The 24,034-nt window shown below is 38.1% G+C and overlaps 1 protein-coding gene across 1 annotated transcript; it reads left to right on the top strand.

Annotated features, from left to right (window-relative positions):
* Positions 1–7,076: 7,076 nt before the first annotated feature.
* On the top strand, positions 7,077–11,079 carry LOC145642548 (uncharacterized). The gene is made up of 2 exons (XM_081693751.1): positions 7,077–8,433; positions 11,042–11,079. The coding sequence occupies exons 1-2, from the start codon at positions 7,077–7,079 to the stop codon at positions 11,077–11,079; spliced, it is 1,395 nt and encodes a 464-aa protein (XP_081549877.1).
* The last annotated feature ends 12,955 nt before the right edge of the window (positions 11,080–24,034 follow it).

The following is a 24,034-nucleotide window of genomic DNA, read 5'->3' as shown; positions in this document are numbered from 1 at the left end:
TATACTACTATTACGAGATCCCCTTTACCTCGTAATCCAGTGGCTGCTCTTCGAGACTCGAATTGGAAAATGGCTATGGATGATGAATATAATGCTCTTATTAAAAATAAGACGTGGGAATTAGTGCCACGTCCCCCTAATGTTAATGTGATTCGTTCTATGTGGATTTTTACTCACAAGGAAAAATCTAACGGTGTGTTTGAGAGGCACAAAGCCCGTCTTGTAGGTGATGGCAAGACACAGCAGGTTGGCATTGATTGTGAGGAGACTTTTAGTCCAGTGGTAAAGCCGGCTACAATTCGTACCATTCTCAGTCTATCTCTCTCAAAGGCATGGCCAATTCATCAATTGGATGTCAAAAATGCCTTTCTTCACGGTGAGCTACAGGAAACTGTATATATGCATCAACCCTTGGGTTACAGGGATCGTGACCATCCAGATTATGTTTGCCTCTTGCGTAAGTCATTATATGGACTTAAGCAAGCCCCCCGAGCCTGGTATAAGCGTTTTGCTGATTATGTTATCTCTCTTGGATTCACTAACAGCACAATGGATAATTCTTTATTTATTTATCGTAAGGGGTCTGATATGGCATACATTTTATTATATGTTGATGATATAATTCTCACTGCTTCATCTGATGCTCTTCGTTGTTCTATTATGGAACTTCTAAGCTCTGAATTTGCTATGAAGGATCTTGGCCCTCTGAATTATTTTCTGGGTATTGCTGTGACCCGGAACAAAGGAGGTATGTTTCTGTCTCAACGAAAATATGCTGAACAGATAATTGAACGAGCAGGGATGTCTTCATGTAAACCGTCTTCTACTCCGGTTGATACAAAGTCAAAGGTTAGTGCTACATCGGGTACTAAATTTGATAATCCCACTCTCTATAGGAGTCTTGCCGGGGCTCTTCAATATCTTACTTTTACTAGGCCGGATATCTCTTATGCGGTTCAGCAGGTTTTCTTACATATGCATGATCCCAGAGTTGGTCATATGTCAGCTCTAAAAAGGGTTATTCGGTATGTTCAAGGTACATTGGATTATGGTCTTCATTTATACCCATCTTCTTTTTCTTCTCTGGTGTCATATACAGATGCAGATTGGGGTGGATGTCCCGACACACGACGATCTACCTCTGGTTATTGTGTATTTATGGGTGACAATTTGGTGTCTTGGTCGTCGAAACGACAACCAACATTGTCAAAATCTAGTGCAGAGGCAGAATATCGTGGGGTGGCGAATGTTGTATCCAAATCTTGTTGGCTTCGGAATCTTTTATTAGAGTTGCATTGTCCGATTAAAAAGGCTACTCTGGTTTATTGCGACAATGTAAGTGCTATTTATCTATCAGGAAATCCAGTTCACCATCAACGGACCAAACATATTGAAATGGATATCCATTTTGTCAGGGAAAAAGTGGCTCGGGGTGAGGTCCGCGTGCTTCACGTGCCCTCTAGACATCAAATAGCAGACATTTTTACTAAGGGCCTTCCACTGGTATTATTTGAAGATTTTAGGGACAGTCTCAGTGTCCGTAAGTCTCCCGCTTCGACCGCGGGGGAGTGTTAAATATATCTTGTAGATATTTTTGTAATGTATATCTTATAGTCAAAGCTTATCAATTAAGCTCCTAATTGTTAGCCTACTGTGACGCCTATTTGCAGGCTCCAGTTTTGTATATAGCCTAACGTTGGTTATTGTGAATAATCGAGGATTATAATCTTTCACTCTCTTCCTTATTTCTTCCATGTGGGACTTGGGATGAACTACCCTAACAAATGTTATTGTCGATGAGTTGTGCCGACAAAGATAGTGTAATATTTTGACATAATCAATGGTGTTTTTGAGTATTGCCATAAATTGTTGCTTTTCCTCTACCATATTAAACTTTTCATACAATATACTCCGTCTATTTCATAAAATTAATTAGTCTCACTTTTTATTGTGGACATTTTAAAAAATATAGTCTTATTTTTTATTTTAATCCTTTATAATACTTCCTCTGTTTTTTTAGTTGACATCGTTTGACTTTTACACTGTTTACACAACACGCTTTGACTCGCTTTTGTGGTTTATGGATACGATAAAACATTTTCATGTGGAATCTTGTTTGAATCGGTTCAATGTATATTTTTTCAATATCCACTTTTTATGATTTTATAATGTTGATAATTAGAGATATTAATCGTTAAAAACATGCATTGTCAAGTGTGATAATAGAAAGATTTCAACTTAAAATAAACAGAGGAAGTACTCTCTTTATTTTCATGTATAACCTTTATTTATAATGGTCTCAATGATTTACTTTATTCCAGGTCCCAATATATTTTATTTCAAGTCTCTATATATTTTAATGGTCCCAGGAACTCTTTATATTAAAAAATCAGCCCGTCTTGTGTGTGGTTGGCTACACCGTGTGATCACTTATAAAAGAATAAGGTAGCCCTTATAATACTGATCAAGTAACCTTTGTAACATTATCGAGTAACTACTATAATACTGACAAAGTTAATTACCAAATTGACGGTAATTACCAAGATCAAGTTATAAAAATTACCAAAGCAGATCCACAAACAAAGAGAGAGGAAATACTTCCACTCTTTTTTTGGTGCGATGTTGTTGTGTTTAGTTAAGATATTATTCGATTCAATAGTTGAGTGTTGAATGCAGGAGAAAAAATTTGTAGCAATACAGTTTTGGGTTATGTAGCCAAATTGTAATTGGTACGTACCAAATCATTTGATATCTTGGTATCAAATAGTCAAATACTCCTTCCGTTTTGTAACAATTTTGCACTATTTATATGCTTGTTTTGACTTTAGTTTTTACTGGTATATTAAAAACAATTGGTCTTGTATGGACCCGGTGTACAATAAATTATTGTAGACCCAAAATTTGACACTTTCAAATAATATAATCACATTCTGGATGATATAATCACTTTATAATTATCTTTTTATGAGTCATATTTTGATCTCATATTAAACCATTTAATGAGATTATATAATTATCTTTAGGATGATAAAATTTAAAAATCATCTTTTGAATGATGTAATTTACTATTTGATACTTTTTATAATGATAAATTCACTTTTTGAGTGATACATTTACATAATAGTTTCAAGATGATATAATCACTTTTGTAATAATATAATCACATTTCGTACGATATAATCACATTAGTATGGTATACTAGAAGGTTGGGTCTACAATAAGTTATTGTAGACCGGGTCTATTCTAGTCTTAATATATTACAAAATATGTGTCATGTAATATATTTTTGGATTAGTCTTTAATATCTTTTCATTATGTAAAGTTTTTTACACTTTTAATAAGTAGCAATATACGATAACAAATATTAATGGTCAATGTTATGAATTGTCATGTGTAACAGTCAAAGTTTAAATTATTATGAAATGGAGAGAGTATATGCATGATTTCATACAAAATTGATAAAAGCGCACTAATTGGTACCAAATATATGATGAAATAATTTTCTACCAAACATTGTGTATACTTAGGGCCTATTCCGATTTACTAAAAACTATTAAGCTGAACTAAATTGAAATGAAATGAATAGATCTGAAGTGAATTGTTTATGAGAGAATGAAATAAGGAACTGAACTAAAATTAAGCTGAACAGTAGTATTGAAATAGTGAAAATTTTCAAATTTGGTATGATATATATGGATGACATGACTCAAAAGCTATAACTTTCCTTGTCTGGTAGTTGGAAGATCTTATCTTGCCTCTTACAATCATCATTCTTCTTCTTTGCTGTAATCTTCTCAGTGTTTTCTAGTTTGAGGATAGAAAAATTTTAGCATTTTTTTCGCCATGATTTATTTTTGGGAGGGCTAATGAACTTTTCCCCCAACTTTCTGTTAGTGTTAGTAAACTTTGTGAGTTAACAGAGAGATAATGGTGCCAAACTCTACTTTGTTCATTTTTTACAATAAAAGCTCTATTTATTTTCAACTATGCCACTTGATAATATACTTCGTAATAAGTTTCTTAAACTAATCATTTATGATCTGGGTTATTAAGAATTAGGAATTTCCTCTTTTCACAGTATATATATGCATTGTTTTTATAACTTGTATGCTATTTAATTAACTTTAACTGTATATTTTACTTGTGTATAAAAAAAATTTATTTTTAATATATGGACTATCATTAGATTAGTTTTAATGTATATTTTCAATATAAAAATTATTTTCTATAGTATTTTTACAAATGAATATATGAGAGTGAGGAGGGAGAGAACAAATTATACTAAAATTGATTTTACCTTCTATATTAATGAAGCAATAGAATTTAGAAGTGCCACATTAACCCTTTTTTTTTTTTTTGGTTTTGAATAAGCCACATTAACTATTTTGATCAAATGATATCAAAACATTTCTAATTATTTTCTAAAATATTCTAATGCCACAAATAAGTGATGAAAGATTTATAAAAGCAATGCAACTATCAAAACAAAAAAATACTATGGAAATAAATAACATTTGTTAGTTTTAAGGGAAGATTAAATTCCAAAAAAATTAATAAAAATGTAACTGCATGGACGAGTTTAAATCTAATAATATAAATTAAATCCGCTTATAAGCTCTTAAAATTTAAAATAAGTGAATCTCTCAAAAAATACATATAAAATTAGTGAATATATATATAAACATACTTTTTTGTCCCTCCTTCATCTATAAACATACTCCCTCCTTCCTATTTGTTTGTCCCTTTGTTAATATTTTGGTCAAACTTTATAAAATTTGACCATTAATTATTATATAGATGGAGTAAATATTTCTTGTGGTTGAAGAAAGTACCTGAATATAGGATGTTTTCGCATAACTGGTTTCATCAGTCCCTTCGTTCATGTGAATGACCTGCTTTATATCCATTGTCGTCACCATTTTCTCTCTCTCTTTACCCTTTTTTTCCATTATTCTACAAATTTACACTGAAATAATGAGGATGTAAGATACTTATGCAATAAGCAATGCTCTTGTTATTGAGTTCCATATAATAATATTAATTTTCGTATTTATAGACGTTATACCAGTATAGCGACGGCAATTATTCACTACCACAAAAATCCAATTAATTAAAATTTTAAAACAAAAAAAAAGGTACGGAGTACATGTGTACATACAATAAGACAATCACTTAACAATCAAGTAATCAACTATAATTCAGTTCAAATATATGTAATTAATAAAAGTACTTAATTGGTTATGGCATGATGGTGATTGGTGACATTCTCTGAAATTTCATTTACTATTTACTGTTTTATATTATGTGAATATTTAGTAAGAATAGTTAGTTGTCATATTACGTGCAAAAAGTATTTTCTTATTTTTTTAAGTTGTAATTTCTCGCTCTATCTCTCATCTCATCACACGCATCTCTATCTTACATTCTTTCTCTCTCTATTTAACACTCAGCAACAAATTTTATCTAAGTATTAATGTCAATCCTTTTATTGCACATAAGGAGTATGAAATAAAGGTAATAATTGTGAATTCATTTCAAATTGTATTTGTCAACTAAGGTATGTTTGGCTGGCATGGAAAATAATTTCAATAACCATATTTGTATTTTACTAGCTTAGATGAATGAAATTCAACATGAACTTTTTTTCTAGAAATTGATCACTAAACTCATTTAATTATGATGAAAACATTTGCAAATCATTAGAATTTTCAGTTATCAAGGGATCGGAGACTTGGTTATTTAGGGTCTGTTCACATTTGCTTAATTTCATTTCAGTTTAGCTCCAATCAGTTCAGTTCAGCTCCAATCAGTTCAGTTTAGCTCCTAATTTTCCTCTCTCATAAAATATTCATTTCAGCTTATTAGTTCAGTTCAGCTCCAATCAATTTGGTTCAGTTCAGTTCAGCTTTTATCAGTTCAGCTCAGTTCAGTAAATGTGAACAAGCCTTAATTCCCATGTCTTTGTGGACATTGGAAATTCCATGTCTTTGTAAACATTAGAAATTCCCATAAATTTGCAATTCCTACATATTATATAGTCAACGAAACAAAGTCTCCACTTTTAAAATCATATGATTTTTCAGTTTCCTCATTTTTTTTTTTAATTAAACATGATCAGTTGGTTAGAGTTTCCTTCCAGATTATAAGAGATCTAAGGATCAATTCTTATTTACCCTCGCTTGTGGCCCTCTAAACAACAACAAAAAACAATACATAAGACATTTTTTAGATTTTGTATATACATATAATTTGTACAATATTAAAGAAGAAAGAGTTGAGTCTTTAAAAAAAAGGAAAAATATTGACATTAATAATACATGCCTTTGGCCCATTCTTTTTTAATAATACAACATTTAGATTATACATGAATATTACAACCTTTGGGGGGTCTTAACTTTAAACAAGACCAAAAACTTGTAACCTACTAAACCGGTTACCTATGACACATGTCATTGTATAATTTGTCTAAATATTTAATTTTGATTTTTTTTTTAAATAAACAATCTATTTAAAACAAAAAAAAAATGAAAAACATTCCTCCTAACTCTCTCCCCCCGCCAGCCTTGGTGGTCATCCCACCTCCCCCACCCCAGGCATACCTTCACGCACATCCCCGCCGGCCTGACCTTCGACCACCCCAACTCTACCCTTCCCCAATTCCAATTCAACCGACGGATGTTGAATCCGATCACCTTCCCCACCTAACGGGCTATGAATTTTGCTGGATTTGAAGGGTGGAATCGGGGAGATTGGGAGTTTTTTGGTGGAATCGGTGAAATCGGTGGACAAAGGGGGTCTAATCAGTGGTCGGGAAGGGGGGAATCAGGGTTGTTTTGTGTTGGGATTAATATGTATTGTACATTCTAGGCCTAAGTAGTTAAGTTATGGGCTTTATTGTTTTGTTGTACTTGTAATTAGTAAAAGCCCATACTCCAATATTTTTAGCTTGTATATATTTTTTCTGAGTGGAATAACAACCCTAAGGGGGAATTACCATTCTCTACATGGTATTAGGCTAGAGTAGCCGACAAAACTCACTCCACCTTCTCCCTTCATTTTTTTTTCCATTTTCTTCCATGGTTGCCAAGGAGGCTGTTCAGTCAACGAAAATTGATACTTCTTCTCCATACTATCTTGGATCGGGTGATGGTCCGGGTAATGTCATTTCTACTGTTACATTTCGAGGCAACAATTATGAGGAATGGTCGAGGTCGATTCGGCTTTCTCTAATGTCTCGCAGAAAGTTTGAGTTCATTGACGGCTCTATTACAAAACCAACTGATAAAGAAAGGCTCTTGGATTGGCGTTGTGTTCAAGCTATGTTGGTGCAATGGATCTTGAATACCATTGATCCTTCGGTGAAGCAAACAATTCCTTATTTTGAAGAAGCAGAACCTCTATGGAACTTGCTCAGGGATCGTTTCCGTATTAGCAATGGGCCACGAATTCAACAAATTAAGAGTGCTCTGGCTGATTGTCGACAATCAAAAACCACCAGTGTGGTTGATTATTTTGGTAAATTACAGGTGTTGTGGGATGAATTGGCTTCATATGAGCCCATCCTTGCTTGCTCTTGCGGTGGCTGCACCTGTGGTGGGTGTAAGTGTGATTTTCCTAAACTTCTTCAAAAACGTTTAGACGAAGAACGCTTTCATCAATTTTTGTATGGAATTAATGAGGAACTCTATGGTACGGTAAGGTCGAATTTACTGTCTCAATATCCTTTTACTACTTTGGATCGTGCTTATCAAACTCTTATTCAAGAGGAAAGGCTTCGCAATTCTTCTCGGGTGCCATCTGAACGTGATGATGTCTTGACTTTTGCCGTTCGAACTGATGGGACTCGCTATGGGAATAATAACTATAATGGTAGAGACAAGTCTGACTTCAAATGCTCCTATTGTGATCGATATGGCCATGATGTTAAGAATTGTTTTTCTAAAAATGGGTACCCCGCGTGGTGGGGGGACAGACCGCGTACACCTAGCAGGGGGTCGGGGCGTGGTCGTGGTAATGTAGCTTCCTCCCAGAAACAGCAACAACACATGGCAGGAGCTTCTGGTAGGGGTAAAGGAGGTGCCGAAGTGAGGGTGGTAGCTACTGGCAGCCTTGGAGCATCATCTAGCAGTGGTGACGCAAATACCACCTCTCTCCCTGGTATGACAGCAGCACAATGGCAGCAATTTCTTGATATGGTTGGTAACGCTAAGGTTATTTCTGATGAGCGTTTGATAGGTGAGTCTCTTGAAACCTCTTGGATAATAGACACAGGGGCCTCAAATCATGTTACATGTAACCTGAAATTTTTGAGTAATGTGGTGGAAATCACATCTTGTCCTATTGGTCTTCCTGATGGGAAGAAAGCTCACTCAACAAAGCAAGGCCAAGTTCGTCTTGCTCATGGATTAACTTTGCAAAATGTGTTAGGGTTTGGTGAGTCCGACTCACCGCAGAAACAAACCCCGACCCAAGGAACCGCTCGCAATAATTAAAATCATAAAGCATAAATAAACACAAAGAAAAGATAACGAATCTTACCCTCGAAGCGAGCTTCGCCCAAAAACCGGGGCTCTTACTTGAAAGCTACGAGCACGTCAAGCGCCGCGCCTCCGACGGTATCCACCCACAAAAGGGCAAACACAACTTTAAAGTCTACTACCTGGGGGTTAGCGAGGTCCGACCAAAACCCGAGTGTTATATGAGTTTAAGAGTTTTTCCAATATTATGGAATGCTCTATTTAACTCCCACTCAAGCATCATTTCCAATGCCCAAAGTTGGGTATTTATAGGGAATGATGGGAGTATGAAAATCTCTCCCATCAATGTGGGACAATGAGATTTTCTCATTTTATTTTAAACCTAAAATAAAATTATTAAGCAAACTAGTAATAAATCAACAAGTGTCAAGCATACATGAGAGAGTAGGTAAGGACCACTTGGAGATGGGGACCAAACTTGCTCCCCACTCTCTCCCTCACCTTGTGCCACATGGCAACCCACTTGCTCCCATATTCCAACCTTCCCCTTATTCACGGCCCTATGGCCCGAGCCAAGCCACGAGCCAAGCCCGAGCCCAGCCCGCACCAGCTGCTGTCGTGGTGCAGCTGCTGCCGTGGCGCGGCGCGACTGCTGCTATGCCTAGCCGCGGCTGGCCGTGGCTGCAGCACGGTGCGCCGGCTCGTCTTGCCCTTAGCATTCGGATGCTCGGGGCACTCCGATGCTAGGGGTATTTTCGGGAATATAGTTGATTTATTATTATTTTGCGCGTCTCGTCTTTTTATTAATTAGACTCGACTTCCGACGATCGATTTCGACGCTCTAAGCTCGAATTACCGATGTCTAATTATTTAACACTCGGGCGACGAATTAATTTCTTCCGAATTAATTCGTCGAGTTGGTTCGCATATATTTGCTTGGGTGTGACCCGAAGGGTTCAGTCAAGATTAAGCTGTAATATTAATTATATTAATATTACTGATCGGAAGCGGCCTCCACCCAGGCATTCCGATCACTTGACCTTGCTGAATATATTAGCTTTCTAATAATTCTGAACCCGCTATCAGAATAATACACTTGTTCGAAGGACACCATTCCTTTCAATCTCCCACTTGTCCTTCCGGACAAGTGTGCATTTAGTGTATAGCCCTTATCCTATGTCTCTTCACACTACAAGAAATAGGTCATTTTGCGACGGAAACCTTGCAACGGACTACAATTCCGTCGCAAAAAGGGTTAATTTGCGAGGGAATAAATTCCGTCGCAACTTTGCGACGGAAACAAACTTTTGCGACGGAAATTCCGTCGCAAAGTTTGCGACGGAATTTATTCCCTCGCAAAAGTTTGTTTGCGACGGAAATAATCGTCGCAAAACAATATTAAAAAAAAAATAAAAAAAAAACATTTTGCGACGGATTCTGCGACGGAAATTCCGTCGCAAAAAGTTTTTAAATTTTTTTAAAAAAAACTGAAGTTTCGCTGAAGGAGAGAGAAAAAGAAAACGAAGAACAGAAAGAGGAAAGCGTAGAGAGAGATAGAGGAAAGCGTAGAGAGAGAAAGAAAATCCGGCCACTTCACCGCCGCTGTCGCCACCGGAACGACCGGAATCCGGCCACTCACACCTACTAACGCCCACCCCCTCCGTTCACTCCCACTCACGCGCACTCACGCCCACCCACGCCACCCCCTCCGTTCAAGCCCACTCACGCCCCTCCGTTCGCCGGCGGTGTGCAGCCACCACACCACCCTCCTTCCGGCAGCCGGATTTCCGCCACAACACCCTCAAATCCCGGTGAGTATTCCACTATCCCCCTTTGTTTTTGTTTTCAATTTAATTTTAATGTAAACCCTAACTTTTTCTAATTATGTTTTTTAATTTAATTTGTAACTAAATTTTATTATTTAATTACTTGTGTTTAGTGTAGTGTAGTTTAATTTATATTGCAATGTTAGAATTAGTTTAATTTTTAAGATATATTGCAATGTTAGAATTAGTTTAATGTATGTTAGTTTAGTTTAAAATATATGTTAGATTAGTTTATAATGTATGTTATTTTAGTTTAAAATATATGTTAGTTAGTTTATAATGTATGTTAGTTTAGTTTAAAATATATGTTAGATTAGTTTAAAATATATGTTAGATTAGTTTAAAATATATGTTAATTTAAAAATACATGTTAGTGTATGTATGTTTATTTGAATGTGGGTAATTGTGTGTTAATTATATGTGTTTCATCACTTGCTTTAAACTTGTTTAAATTAAACAATTATGGTATGTATGTTAATTATATATGTTCACTAAGATTTGAAAGCATTTGCATCTTCTTATTCCTAGATACCCGTTCAAGACATACACATTAGGAGTATGTCTTGAATAGTCCCCGGTTGGGACTGTCCTTTGACGTTTAATCTCACTTTAGGTGGTGAATGTATGCAATGTTTTTGATTCTATGGAATATCTTGGCGTCTCATTTCTCTACAATGTTTTCTGGGTACATATGTTGGTGTGTTTAATTACCTACATCGTGTACTTGGAGAACTGTAGGGATATGCTGTCGGATTTTCTATAGAATTGAAAACTAGGCATACATTCACTAGTGAGATAAGATGTCCAAGGATGGGTTAGGTTGGAGTGGTAAGGACCCCTGGATATATGTCATCTAAAACCTCATGTAGGTTTGATTTTATGAAGAAAAGAACTTAGCTTGATACTTTGCTACTATTGTTTGTGACTGATATGATTATATGCGTGAGTTGTTAATTGAAACTTAATTTTTGCTTTTGGATGCGTATCTTGGTTTAACTGTGATTTAATTTGATGTTATATTCAATTTGATGTTATATTTGTTGTTAATTGAAAAACCTATCATGTGAAATGAATATGATGCAGGTATCAATGGGTAAACGGGGTGATCCGAAGAAGAAATCAAGCAAGAGCAGAGAGTTTCCTTCTTATCACTTGCAGGTTCCTGTTCCGGTTACCATCACCGAGGATGCCACCAGGTTGGGTGACACTCAGGTACCCACCCCTCATTCAGAGGCGGAGCCGAGTACCGTGCACCGTTCGAGTATGGATACGGATGACACTCAGCTTGAGCAACCTAGCTCAACCGGGTCTAACATGCCGGTGTTGGAACCTTCTATGCTCTGGTAAGATTTTAAATGAAAAGGGAAAATTCTGATTTGTTATTCATATAATGCTAATACAAATACCCTTGTTTCATAGGTTTGATAATGACGCTGTAAAGGGGAATGTCACTGATGTAATTCAAGGCTACTACAAAGCTCCTTGGAAGAACTACAGCGAGGTTGAAGGTCCCACCAAGGAACATTGGTTCACCTTGTTCAAGGTATAAGTTTAACTTATAAATAATAGGTGTCATAAATTTAACCAAATGAATATGTAACTAATAGAGTTTTTTGTATATTCAGCAACATTACAGTTGGGCACCTGCTTTGGAGGGGCAAGTGCGTAGGGCGTTTGATACTTATGCTGCAACTCGGTTGCGACAAATGTTCTACAACGTCACTAAAAGGATGGGAGGGAGAAAGCCAGACTGGATCTCAAAAGACATCCACAAGATGATGATGGATATTCCCCAAGTGGATGACGTTTACAAGAAGAGGTCAGCACAGAACAGATTGAACCGACGATCTGGCTCTATGGATAATGAAATAGAACCGACCCATTTTCAAGGTTCCATCTCTGCGGTACAACATGCAAAAAAGCTGGTAAGTTGTTGTATAAAAAATTGAATGTACGTATTTATATGTGCTTAATTACATTTGTATCTAATAATACTGTTCACTTGTTCACATTGCAAGGCGGCAAAGAATCAAGGGAAGCTTCCATCAGCACCTGATCTCTTCTTGCATACACACTTCAAGGAGGTGCCCGGGAAAGGGAAGGTTCCTGCGAACAAAAGAGCGAAGGAAATTGCGGTAATAACTAGTTTTCGCCCATTTTCAAGCCACTTGTTTCCTATATTGCCACTTATGAACTATTTCAAGCCTCGAACTCAAGTAACTATGTTAGGTAGGTGTATTATGGTCAAAATAAGCTCATTTGATAACAAATGTGAGAAATAGGCAAGTTAGAACCAAAAACGCCCCATTTTCGCCCATTTTTTCTAGTTTTAGGACCTAGTGAACCTATATTGCCACTTATAAACAATTTCAAGCCTCAAACTCAAGTAACTATGTTAGTTAGGTGTATTAAGGTCAAAAATAGGTTCATTAGATAACAAATGTGAGAAATAGGCAAGTTAGAACCAAAAACGCCCCATTTTCACCCAATTTTCCTAGTTTTAGGACCTAGTGAACCTATATTGCCACTTATGAACTATTTCAAGCCTCGAACTCAAGTAACTATGTTATTTAGGTGTATTATGGTCAAAAATAAGCTCATTTGATAACAAATGTGAGAAATAGGCAAGTTAGAACCAAAAACGCCCCATTTTCGCCCATTTTTTCTAGTTTTAGGACCTAGTGAACCTATATTGCCACTTATAAACAATTTCAAGCCTCAAACTCAAGTAACTATGTTAGTTAGGTGTATTAAGGTCAAAAATAGGTTCATTAGATAACAAATGTGAGAAATAGACAAGTTAGAACCAAAAACGCCCCATTTTCACCCAATTTTCCTAGTTTTAGGACCTAGTGAACCTATATTGCCACTTATGAACTATATCAATAGGTTCTCATTCTTTATTTTTATTTCTGCATTGTATATCCTTTGTTTGTTACAGGAGGCGTACCAACACAGACAGGAGGAATCAAGAACCCAGGGTTCCCAACTGTCTGAAAATGAAATTTTCTTTGAGGCGGCTGGTGGTCGTAATAAGAAGGGTCGTGTTAGAGGTCTTGGTGTTGGTGCTGACTTGTACTACGGCACATCTAGGGGACGAGGATCGGGTTCTTCCAGCCAATACGTACCGTCGGTCATAACTCAAATGCAGGAAAACTTCCACAAGGAGTTGAATGAGAGGGTGGAAGCAATTGAGAGCCAGATCGATAGCCGTGTGGCGGAACAGCTCGATGCTCGAGTGGAGGCTCGAGTGGCAGAACGGATGGCTGAAATCGAGAGGAAGAACAAGGAGTTCTTAGAGGAGTTAGCCAGTAGATTTACAGGATTGACCACTCCTTTCACTTGTTCTACGATTCAGCCTCAGATTCGAGACCCCAGGAACGACCCGGGTGGTGGTGGTGGTGGTGGTGCAGGCCAAGGACAGCCAGCTTGTGTTTAGTTAGGTGTCATTTTTCGATTTTTGTATATGGATGACATTGTAGTTTAAAAAATTATATCATGTACCGTACTTGGTAGTTACGGCTACGTGTTGTATATATTTGAATTATGTTAGGGCGTGGACTTTTTGACTGAAATTATTTTAAATGCACGTATTTTATTAAACAGGATTGCATGAATACAGGTTCCAGGAAAACAAAACAAAATACAAAAAAATTAAACAGGATTGCAGGAATACAGGTTCCAGGAAAAAAAACAAAATACAAAAAAAAAAAAAATTAAAATTACAATAACTTTGCGACGGAATGTAATTCCGTCGCAAAATGGAGTATTTTGCGACGGATTATTTTCCGTCGCACACATGCGACGGAAAATAATCCGTCGCAAAAAACTTCATTTTGCGACGGAATTACATTCCGTCGCAAAATTTGTGACGGACTATTCCGTCGCAAAAGAATCCATTTTGCGACGGAAATACATTCCATCGCAAAATTTGTGACGGAATATTCCGTCGCAAAATGATTCCTCTTGCTACGGAATTTTCGTCGCAAATGTTGTTTTCAGCTACAACTACCTTTCCGTCGCAAAATCCGTCGCAATTCGTTTTGCGACGGATATTCCGTCACAAAAGGACTGTTTGCTACGAAAGTTCGAGCGACGCCATGCCTGTGACGGAAATCCGTCGCAAAGTCACTTTGCGACGGAATTTTGCCAGTTTGCGACGAATTATTTCCGTCGCAAAACGGCCCTTTTCTTGTTGTGTCATGAACTACAGAGTAAGATTACTAGTCATCTCTGTTACGTCCAGAAGTGTTTCTCGAAATCCGAGTTTGACTGTCAATAAGCAGATGATTTCTAAAATCCATCTGAGCACGGCCATGCATTTTTCACAGTCTCGCTCTTCAAGAGGCCTTGTTAACAACAAGACATGTTCCCTATTGTTAGTAGGGGGACATTTCCAGTCTTGTAATGTAGCTTCTCTTACTAAGAGGACTCACCCGCCCAATATCTGTCTTTATAATCCCCAGTTACGGCGAACGTTTGGCGGATACCAAAGCGGACCGGTACTCAAACAAGAGATCTCCCACTACTCATGGTCAAAGGAAAAGAGTTCCGATAGTAATAATGAGAAAATACTTATGACGATTTTAAATCTCTTAAAGTATCCTCATAGGTCGATCTAGTATGGTTCTAAACCAATACCTGTGCAAATGATTTATATCCTCATAGCACAAGAAACGGTGCTACAAATCATACTACACACTAATCTCTGATGGTCATCAATCGTCCACAAAATATGACCTTGATTAGGGATAATTTTCGATTTAAATATTCAATGTTCACTTAATAGGTGTTTCTTTATCCAAGCCATTGACTTGATACCCTATTTATTAAAATCGAATGGACTCATTATTTAATTCTAAACCACAATTAAATAGAGACGGAGTGATTTAAATTGCATGAAAAATTTTAATTACTCCAAAACTGAATGGTTCATCATAGCGCTTTACATCAACATTGTTCAAAATTTGATTAAAACACTATAAAATGGAATTCAAAGCCAGTTCATGACATGCTTGATTCCCATTGCCTCAATGTGTTTGTTGTGCTTCACTTGAGGCAAAGGTTTAGTAAGTGGATCGGCTACATTGTCATCCGTTCCAACTTTGCAAATTCTGATTTCACCTTCTGACTTCCATTCTCGGATCATGTGAAATCGCCTCCGGACATGTTTGACCTTCTGATGTTCTCGTGGCTCTCTAGCCTGAGCAATAGCTCTATTGTTGTCACAATAGAGGTCTATTGGACCCTTGATGGAGGGTACAACACCAAGTTCATCAATGAACTTGCGAATCCAAACTGCCTCCTTGGCTGCCTCAGATGCTGCCAAGTACTCGGCTTCAGTTGAAGAATCAGCGGTTGTGCTTTGCTTTGCACTCTTCCAACTAAACGTTCCTCCATTGAGACAGAATATGTATCCTGATTGTGACTTAAAGTCGTCTCTGTCTGTCTGGAAGCTTGGTCGGTATATCCCTCAACAACCAATTCATCTTTACCACCATAAACCAGGAATTTATCCTTGTTCCTTTTCAGGTACTTTAGAATATTCTTGGCCGCAGTCCAATGCGCCTCTCCTGGATCTGATTGGTATCGGCTCGTAGCACTTAAGGCATACGATACATCAGGCCTAGTACATATCATGGCATACATGATCGATCCAATAAGCGAAGCATATGGAATTCGACTCATCCTTTCTCGCTCATTAGGTGTCTTTGGACACTGCTTCTTGCTTAAGGTTATGCCATGTGACATGGGTAGGTGCCCTCTCTTGGCTCCTTCCATTTGGAATCGAGCCAGTACCTTATCGATGTAAGTACTCTGACTCATTCCAATCATCCTTTTTGATCTATCCCTATAGATCTTGATGCCTAATATAAACTGAGCCTCTCCCAAGTCTTTCATTGAAAAAAATTTCCCGAGCCAAGTCTTTACAGACTCTAGCAATGGAATGCTATTTCCAATGAGCAAAATGTCATCGACATATAAGACTAGGAAGGCGATGTCACTCCCACTGACCTTCTTGTAAACACAAGACTCATCTGGATTTTTGATAAAACCAAACTCATTTATGGCTTCATCAAATCGCAGATTCCAACTTCTACTTGCTTGCTTTAATCCATAAATGGACTTCTTAAGCTTGCATACCTTCTTAGGATTATTCTGGTCGACAAAACCTTCAGGCTGTGTCATATACACAGTTTCTTCCAAAATCTCATTGAGGAAGGCGGTTTTGACGTCCATCTGCCATACTTCATAAATCGTAATATGCAGCAATCGCTAGAAGAATTCGAACGGACTTAAGCATAGCAACTGGAGAAAAGGTTTCATCATAATCAACGCCGTGAATTTGCCTGTAACCTTTTGCTACCAGCCTTGCTTTGTAAATAAATACATTTCCATCTTTGTCGGTTTTCATTTTGAAAATCCATTTACATCCGATAGGTGTGTAACCTGCGGGTAAATCAAACAAGTCTCATACTTGATTTTCAAACATGGAGTCCATTTCGTATTTCATGGCCTCTTGCCATTTTGCAGAGTCGGGGCTCGTCATAGCTTGCTTGTAGGTTGCCGGCTCATCTCCATCCACTACTAGGATGTCCAGATCTTCGGTTAATACAACACCGAGATATCTGTCAGGTTGAGATCTTGGCCGAGTCGACCTACGTAGGGTAATGGACTGAGCATTTGCATTGTCGGGTTGACTTTGCATATTTTGACTTTGAACAATGTCAACAGCTGCTTGGTAAGCACTTTGATTGTCAACTTGTCCTTGTTGCTCGTCCTCTCGAACTTCGTCGAGTTCGATTTTCCTCCCACTTGTCATTTTGGAGAGATGCTCCTTCTCCAAGAAGACACCATCACGAGCAACAAACACTTTGTTCTCGGATTTGTTGTAGAAGTAATACCCTTTGGTTTCTTTTGGATAACCCACAAAGTAAACCTTGTCAGATTTCGGATGAAGTTTGTCAGAAATGAGTTTCTTGACATATGCTTCGCATCCCCAAATCTTGAGAAAAGACAACCTTGGCGGTTTGCTTGTCCATAATTCATATGGAGTCTTTTCCACTGCTTTTGACGGAGCACGATTTAGAGTGAGTGCCGCAGTTAAAAGTGCATGTCCCTAGAAAGAGATTGGAAGTTCACTAAGACCCATAGTAGATCGGACCATGTCTAACAAGGTTCGATTCCTCCTTTCAGATACTCCATTCCATTGAGGAGTTCCCGGAGGTGTCAACTCTGAAAGTATTCCATGTTCTTTCAGATGGTCATCGAACTCTTGGCTCAAATATTCGCCACCTCGATCCGATCAAAGCGCTTTGATTTTCTTGCCGAGTTGGTTTTCAACTTCTTTCTGAAATTCTTTGAATTTATCAAACGATTCAGATTTGTGCGACATTAGATAGACATAACCATATCTACTAAAGTCGTCCGTGAAGGTTATGAAATACCGATAACCACTCCTTGCGGGTGTACTCATTGGTCCACATACATCGGTGTGTATTAGTCCCAACAAGTCACCGGCCCTTTCTCCTAACTTGGAGAATGGTTGCTTTATCATCTTGCCTAATAAACATCCTTCGTAATTCTCAAAGGATTCTAAATCAAATGAGTCAAGAATACCTTCTTGTAGAAGTTTCTTGATGCGTTTGATGTTAATCTGGCCAAGGCGACAATGCCACAAGTAAGTTTGACTAGACTGTGTAGTCTTAGCTTTCTTTGCAGGATTATTAACGTTATAAATTTCCTTGTCTAGTGACAACACATAAAGACCATTTTCTGAATGTGTCGTACCATATAAAACATTATCGAGATAAAATGAACATGATTGGTCTTTAACTCGAAATTCAAAACCTTTGGCGTCCAACGCCGAAATTGAAATGATGTTTTTGGTAATGTTGGGAACACAATAAACATTGTCAAGTTCCAAAACTAGCCCCGTGGGCAAAGACAAACTAAGAGATCCTATGGAAATAGCACCAATCCTTGCTCCATTTCCTACCCGGAGCTCGATCTCTCCCTTCGCTAGCTTCCTAGTGTTCCTTAGTGCCTGTGAATTGGAACAAAGGTGTGAGCCACATCCGGTATCTAATACCCATGAAGCCGAGCTAGTGAAGTTAAAGTCTATAACGTAAATACCTGATGTAGAAGCAACGGTTCCGTTCTTCTTATCTTCCTTGAATTTGAGGCAGTCTCTCTTCCAATGTCCCTTCTTCTTGCAATAGAAGCATTCGGAATCAGACTTAGAAGATGCTACCTTTTTCTCCTTGTTGTCTTTGGTAGCTTTCGGCTTAGGCGGAAAGTTCTTCTTCCCTTTCCCCTTGAAGCCCTTCTTCCTTTTGCCTGCCCATTTGAACGGCTTACCCTTCTTAATCATGAGCATATCATGCTTTCCCTCATCCTTGAGCGTCTGCTCAGCTTGCTTTAACATCCCATGAAGCTCGGTGAGGGTTTTCTCCATGCTATGCATGTTGTAGTTCATCTTGAACTGGTCATAGCCTTTGTGAAGGGAATGGAGAATGATGTCAATAGCCATTTCAGTTGAATATCCCGCATCAAGCCTTCCCATGTTCTCAAATAATCCGATCATTTTGAGCACATGTGGGCTGACTGGCTCTCCTTTCTTGAGCATAGTCTCAAGGATCTGCCTGTGGGTTTCAAACCTTTCAGTTCGAGCCTGTTCTTGAAACATATTCTGTAACTCAGAAATGATCTCATAGGCCGATTCCTTCTCGAAGAAGGTTTTCTGAAGTTCAGGAGACATAGTGGCTAGCATTACGCACTTGACATCTCGATCGGCTACTTGCCATCGGTTAAGGGCCGCTTGAGTTACGTCCTCATTGGGAGCGTCGGGCATTTCCTCATCAAGGACATACTCTTTCTGTTCTTGCATAAGAACGATGCGCAAATTCCTTTGCCAATCAAGGAAATTGGTACCACTCAACTTCTCCTTGTCGAGAATTGAGCGTAATGAAAACTGATTGTTTGGGGTTGAAGACATGATTCTACAATTGAAAGAATTTTAATGAAAAACCATTCAAATATACTTAAATAAGATTGAATTTTATTCATGCAAATTTTCAATACTTATTTAACGTCTTATTCACACGTAAAATTTGTCCCTATTTTGTGAAAATAAGGCGATTCCAAGATCCGAAGAAACAAAGAGTGGTTAAGCATGCTTTGGCTTGTCTTAAACACTCAATCTTCTTGGGTAAGCATTTCCTTGCTAATGGCTCTAAGCCACTCTTGGTTAGACAATCGTCGCATCTAATGCATCTTTGACGATGTATCTCTTTTGCCACGGTATGTGAGGACTCCTCACTCATACCGATGAGTTAAACCAAAACCAACGTGCACACCCAGTGTGCCTTATGCCCCTTGGAGAAGTGATGGCACATCGCTTTGGCGTAGCCTACCATTACTCTCGTTCGGTTAGTAAGTGTTGTTTTGGAAAGGCAAGTTTGACTCAATATTTTTAGGGACCTAGGATTTCTATGTTGGTTGATTTAAGTGAACTTAACTAATCATCGCAACATCAAGAAAACCTAAACATGCATCTAACGAATAATTCACACATATATATATAGGCATAAAATATAAAGTGAAATTATAGATGCATATTGGCAACTAGCATGACCCCTTGAGATCTTCGTATCTTCAAAAGGTCTTCATTTGCAATTCAAGGCTTTGTCTTCCAAGATACGCCGTCTTCAAGACTTCACCAAACTATGCAAAAACTAGTGTCTACAACTAGGAATGATCTAAATAATAAAGTACAAAAATACTTAACGGTGCGTAGACCGTATTTAGATTTACAAAAATACATAACGGCACGTAGTCCGTATTTTCTATCCTAGTCGGGTCCCACTAGTTGCCATTTCATAAAACTTGTGAGAGAGAATATGTGTATTCCATTCATCCATTCACTATTTGTGAATGGCCCATGCAATTTACAAATTAAAACAAAATAAAATGCATTTAAACAACGCGCGCACTAGTAATTATTCTAGGTGGTTAATCCGATTAACACGCCTAATTAAAACTAGTCAAAGTTATTTAACCGATTATATAATTTACGTCATTAATAATTGAAGCTCCCACTAAATTCCGCATTTCCTTAATTAATCTAATTAATTAAGTCGGTAGCACCCAAACTTGTCAAAATGAAATTTTGCCAATGCCGCTCAAAACCGAGGCCTAGCCTCCCAAAATTTTAATTAAAATAAACAAAATTAATTAAAATAGATAAAACGGCAAAATAAGCAACATCAAGCCTACTACGGCTAGACACCTCACCGCACCAAGCATACACACACGCCAAGACCACGAACACACGGCCCACGGCACACGGCCGCGAGCTGCTGCCACGGCACAGCCGCGCGTGGCTGCTGCAGCCCGCGTGTGCTGCTGCCTTGCGTGGCTGCTGCCGCGCATGTGGCCGCAAGTAAGGTGGTGCTGCCACCTTGGCAGCCACATATGGGCTGTTGTGCAGCCCGGCTCGCCAAGGTGATGCATTGCCTCGTTTTGCGTGCCACGGCCTCGGGATTTGATCCCTTTTCGCGAGACAACAATAATTAATTCTAAATTAATTTTAGAACTAATTAGAGAGCAAAATAAAATTTTAAACAAGTCTAACTTAATAAAATTTTTAAAGTGCAAATAACCAAAATAATTCCAAGAACCATTCTTAATTAAATTGGTTTATCTTGGTGTAACATAAAATTGAGGCAATTTCTCACTTTCAATTTAATCAATTTAAATTAAACTTGAGAATTTGACAAAGTAAAGGGAAGTTGGAAAAATATGAACTTTAATGTTCAAATGAAAATTCCAACATCTAAATTTTGTGAATCCTTGAAAATTATATCTTCCAACATGAAGATAACCAAATTTCTATCACAAAAATCGAAACTTTATGTTTCCAATCAACTCAAAATGATTAAAACATCATAGTTTAACACAAAATAACATGGAATTTAGTGGTTTTTAAAGTTTCAATCACTTATCACAAATAAAGATTAAATCTTTAACACTTAGGAAGCCTCAAAATTAAAACTTTCACATTAAAAAGCAATTAGTTTGCAATTATGTGAAAATAAATCAACCTTTAAGCATCAAATATTACCAAGTGTGCTTTAAGGGGACATAAAAATGCAGAAAATAATGCAAATAATCAACCATATAATCAACAATTTATGCCATTAATTTCAAGGTTAGAAAAGACTTAAAATTTTTCGTAAAAAACGAAAAACCCCTCGAAACAGGCATTTCTGGTCAGAATTTGGCTAAAACACAGCGCCCTTTGGGAATAAAAACCTTTCCAGAACACGTTTTCCACCCAAAATTCACTAGTCTTGGGCGAAAATCTGGGTTCTGGGCCAAAATCGACATTAAAACGGGATTAAAATAAATAAAACCGAGCTACTAATCTAATTAGCAACTTAAACCAGAAAATTAAGCCAAAATAAACCTTGAAAAATATGATTATAAAAATAAACGAGCGGGGCTCTGATACCACTGTTAGGGTTTGGTGAGTCCGACTCACCGCGGAAACAAACCCCGACCCAAGGAACCGCTCGCAATAATTAAAATCATAAAGCATAAATAAACACAAAGAAAAGATAACGAATCTTACCCTCGAAGCGAGCTTCGCCCAAAAACCGGGGATCTTACTTGAAAGCTACGAGCACGTCAAGCGCCGCGCCTCCGACGGTATCCACCCACAAAAGGGCGAACACAACTTTAAGGTCTACTACCTGGGGGTTAGCGAGGTCCGACCAAAACCCGAGTGTTATATGAGTTTAAGAGTTTTTCCAATATTATGGAATGCTCTATTTAACTCCCACTCAAGCATCATTTCCAATGCCCAAAGTTGGGTATTTATAGGGAATGATAGGAGTATGAAAATCTCTCCCATCAATGTGGGACAATGAGATTTTCTCATTTTATTTTAAACCTAAAATAAAATTATTAAGAAAACTAGTAATAAATCAACAAGTGTCAAGCATACATGAGAGAGTAGGTGAGGACCACTTGGAGATGGGGACCAAACTTGCTCCCCACTCTCTCCCTCACCTTGTGCCACATGGCAACCCACATGCTCCCATATTCCAACCTTCCCCTTATTCACGGCCCTATGGCCCGAGCCAAGCCACGAGCCAAGCCCGCACCCAGCCCGCACCAGCTGATGCCGTGGCGCGGCTGCTGCTGTGGCGTGGTGCGGCTGCTGGCGTGGTGCGGCTGCTGCTGTGCCTAGCCGTGGCTGCAGCACGGTGCGCCGGCTCGTCTTGCCCTTAGCATTCGGATGCTCAGGGCACTCCGATGCTAGGGGTATTTTCGGGAATATTGTTGATTTATTATTATTTTGCGCGTCTCGTCTTTTTATTATTTAGACTCGACTTCCGACGATCGGTTTCGACGCTCTAAGCTCGAATTACCGATGTCTAATTATTTAACACTCGGGCGACGAATTAATTTCTTCCGAATTAATTCGTCGAGTTGGTTCGCATATATTTGCTTGGGTGTGACCCGAAGGGTTCAGTCAAGATTAAGCTGTAATATTAATTATATTAATATTACTGATCGGAAGCGGCCTCCACCCAGGCATTCCGATCACTTGACCTTGCTGAATATATTAGCTTTCTAATAATTCTGAACCCGCTATCAGAATAATACACTTGTTCGAAGGACACCATTCCTTTCAAAATGTTCTCTATGTCCCCCAGTTAAATTGCAATCTAATTTCAATAACTCAATTGACTGATGATACTAAATGTGTTGTACAATTCACCAATAATTTGTGCGTCATACAGGACCCAAACCGGAGGACGCTGATTGGAGCAGGTGAACGAAGGGACGGACTCTACTACTTTTGTGATGTACCAAAGGTTCGTGCTTTGGTTGTGGGTGATCACTCTACTCCAGAATTGTGGCATCAGCGTTTGGGACATCCTTCTGACAAAGTGGTGCAGTCACTTCCTGTAGTGGGTAAATCTAGTACTGTTTTAGATAAAGCATGTGATGTATGTCATCAGGAAAAAAAAACAAGAGACCCCTTTCCTATAAGTGATAGTAAAGCCTCTAGAATTTTTGAGATTATACATTGTGATCTTTGGGGGCCGTACACCACTCCCTCCTCTTGTGGTGCACATTATTTTTTGACTCTTGTGGATGATTTTTCTAGAGCTGTCTGGGTTATTTTGTTAATTGATAAAATGGAAGTATGTAAGATGTTTACTGCCTTTTTTGCTATGATTGAAACTCAGTTTAATGCACAAGTGAAATTTGTTCGAAGTGATAATGGCACAGAATGTAATTGTATGAAAGATTATTTTGTTGAAAAAGGAATTATTTTTCAAACATCTTGTGTAGGGACACCGCAACAAAATGGTAGGGTGGAGAGAAAACATCGTCATATTTTAAGTGTGGGGAGGGCCTTGCGATTTCAGGGTAATTTGCCTATTGATTTTTGGGGTGAATGTATTTTAGGTGCCGGTTACCTGATTAATAGAACGCCTTCTAGTGTTCTAAAATATAAAACCCCGTATGAGATTTTGTTTGGTGTACCCCCTTCTTATAATGAATTGCGTGTCTTTGGATGCTTGTGCTATGCTCACAACCAACGAGCTAAGGGAGATAAATTTGCTAGTAGGAGTCGAAAATGTATTTTTGTTGGATATCCTCATGGTAAGAAAGGGTGGAAATTATATGATCTTGAACGCAATGAGTTTT

Source organism: Chenopodium album, chromosome 8 (assembly GCF_948465745.1).
Source record: "Chenopodium album chromosome 8, dcCheAlbu1.1, whole genome shotgun sequence".
In the NCBI taxonomy this organism is placed as follows: domain Eukaryota; kingdom Viridiplantae; phylum Streptophyta; class Magnoliopsida; order Caryophyllales; family Amaranthaceae; genus Chenopodium; species Chenopodium album.
This window is presented reverse-complemented; position numbering and strand designations above follow the sequence as displayed.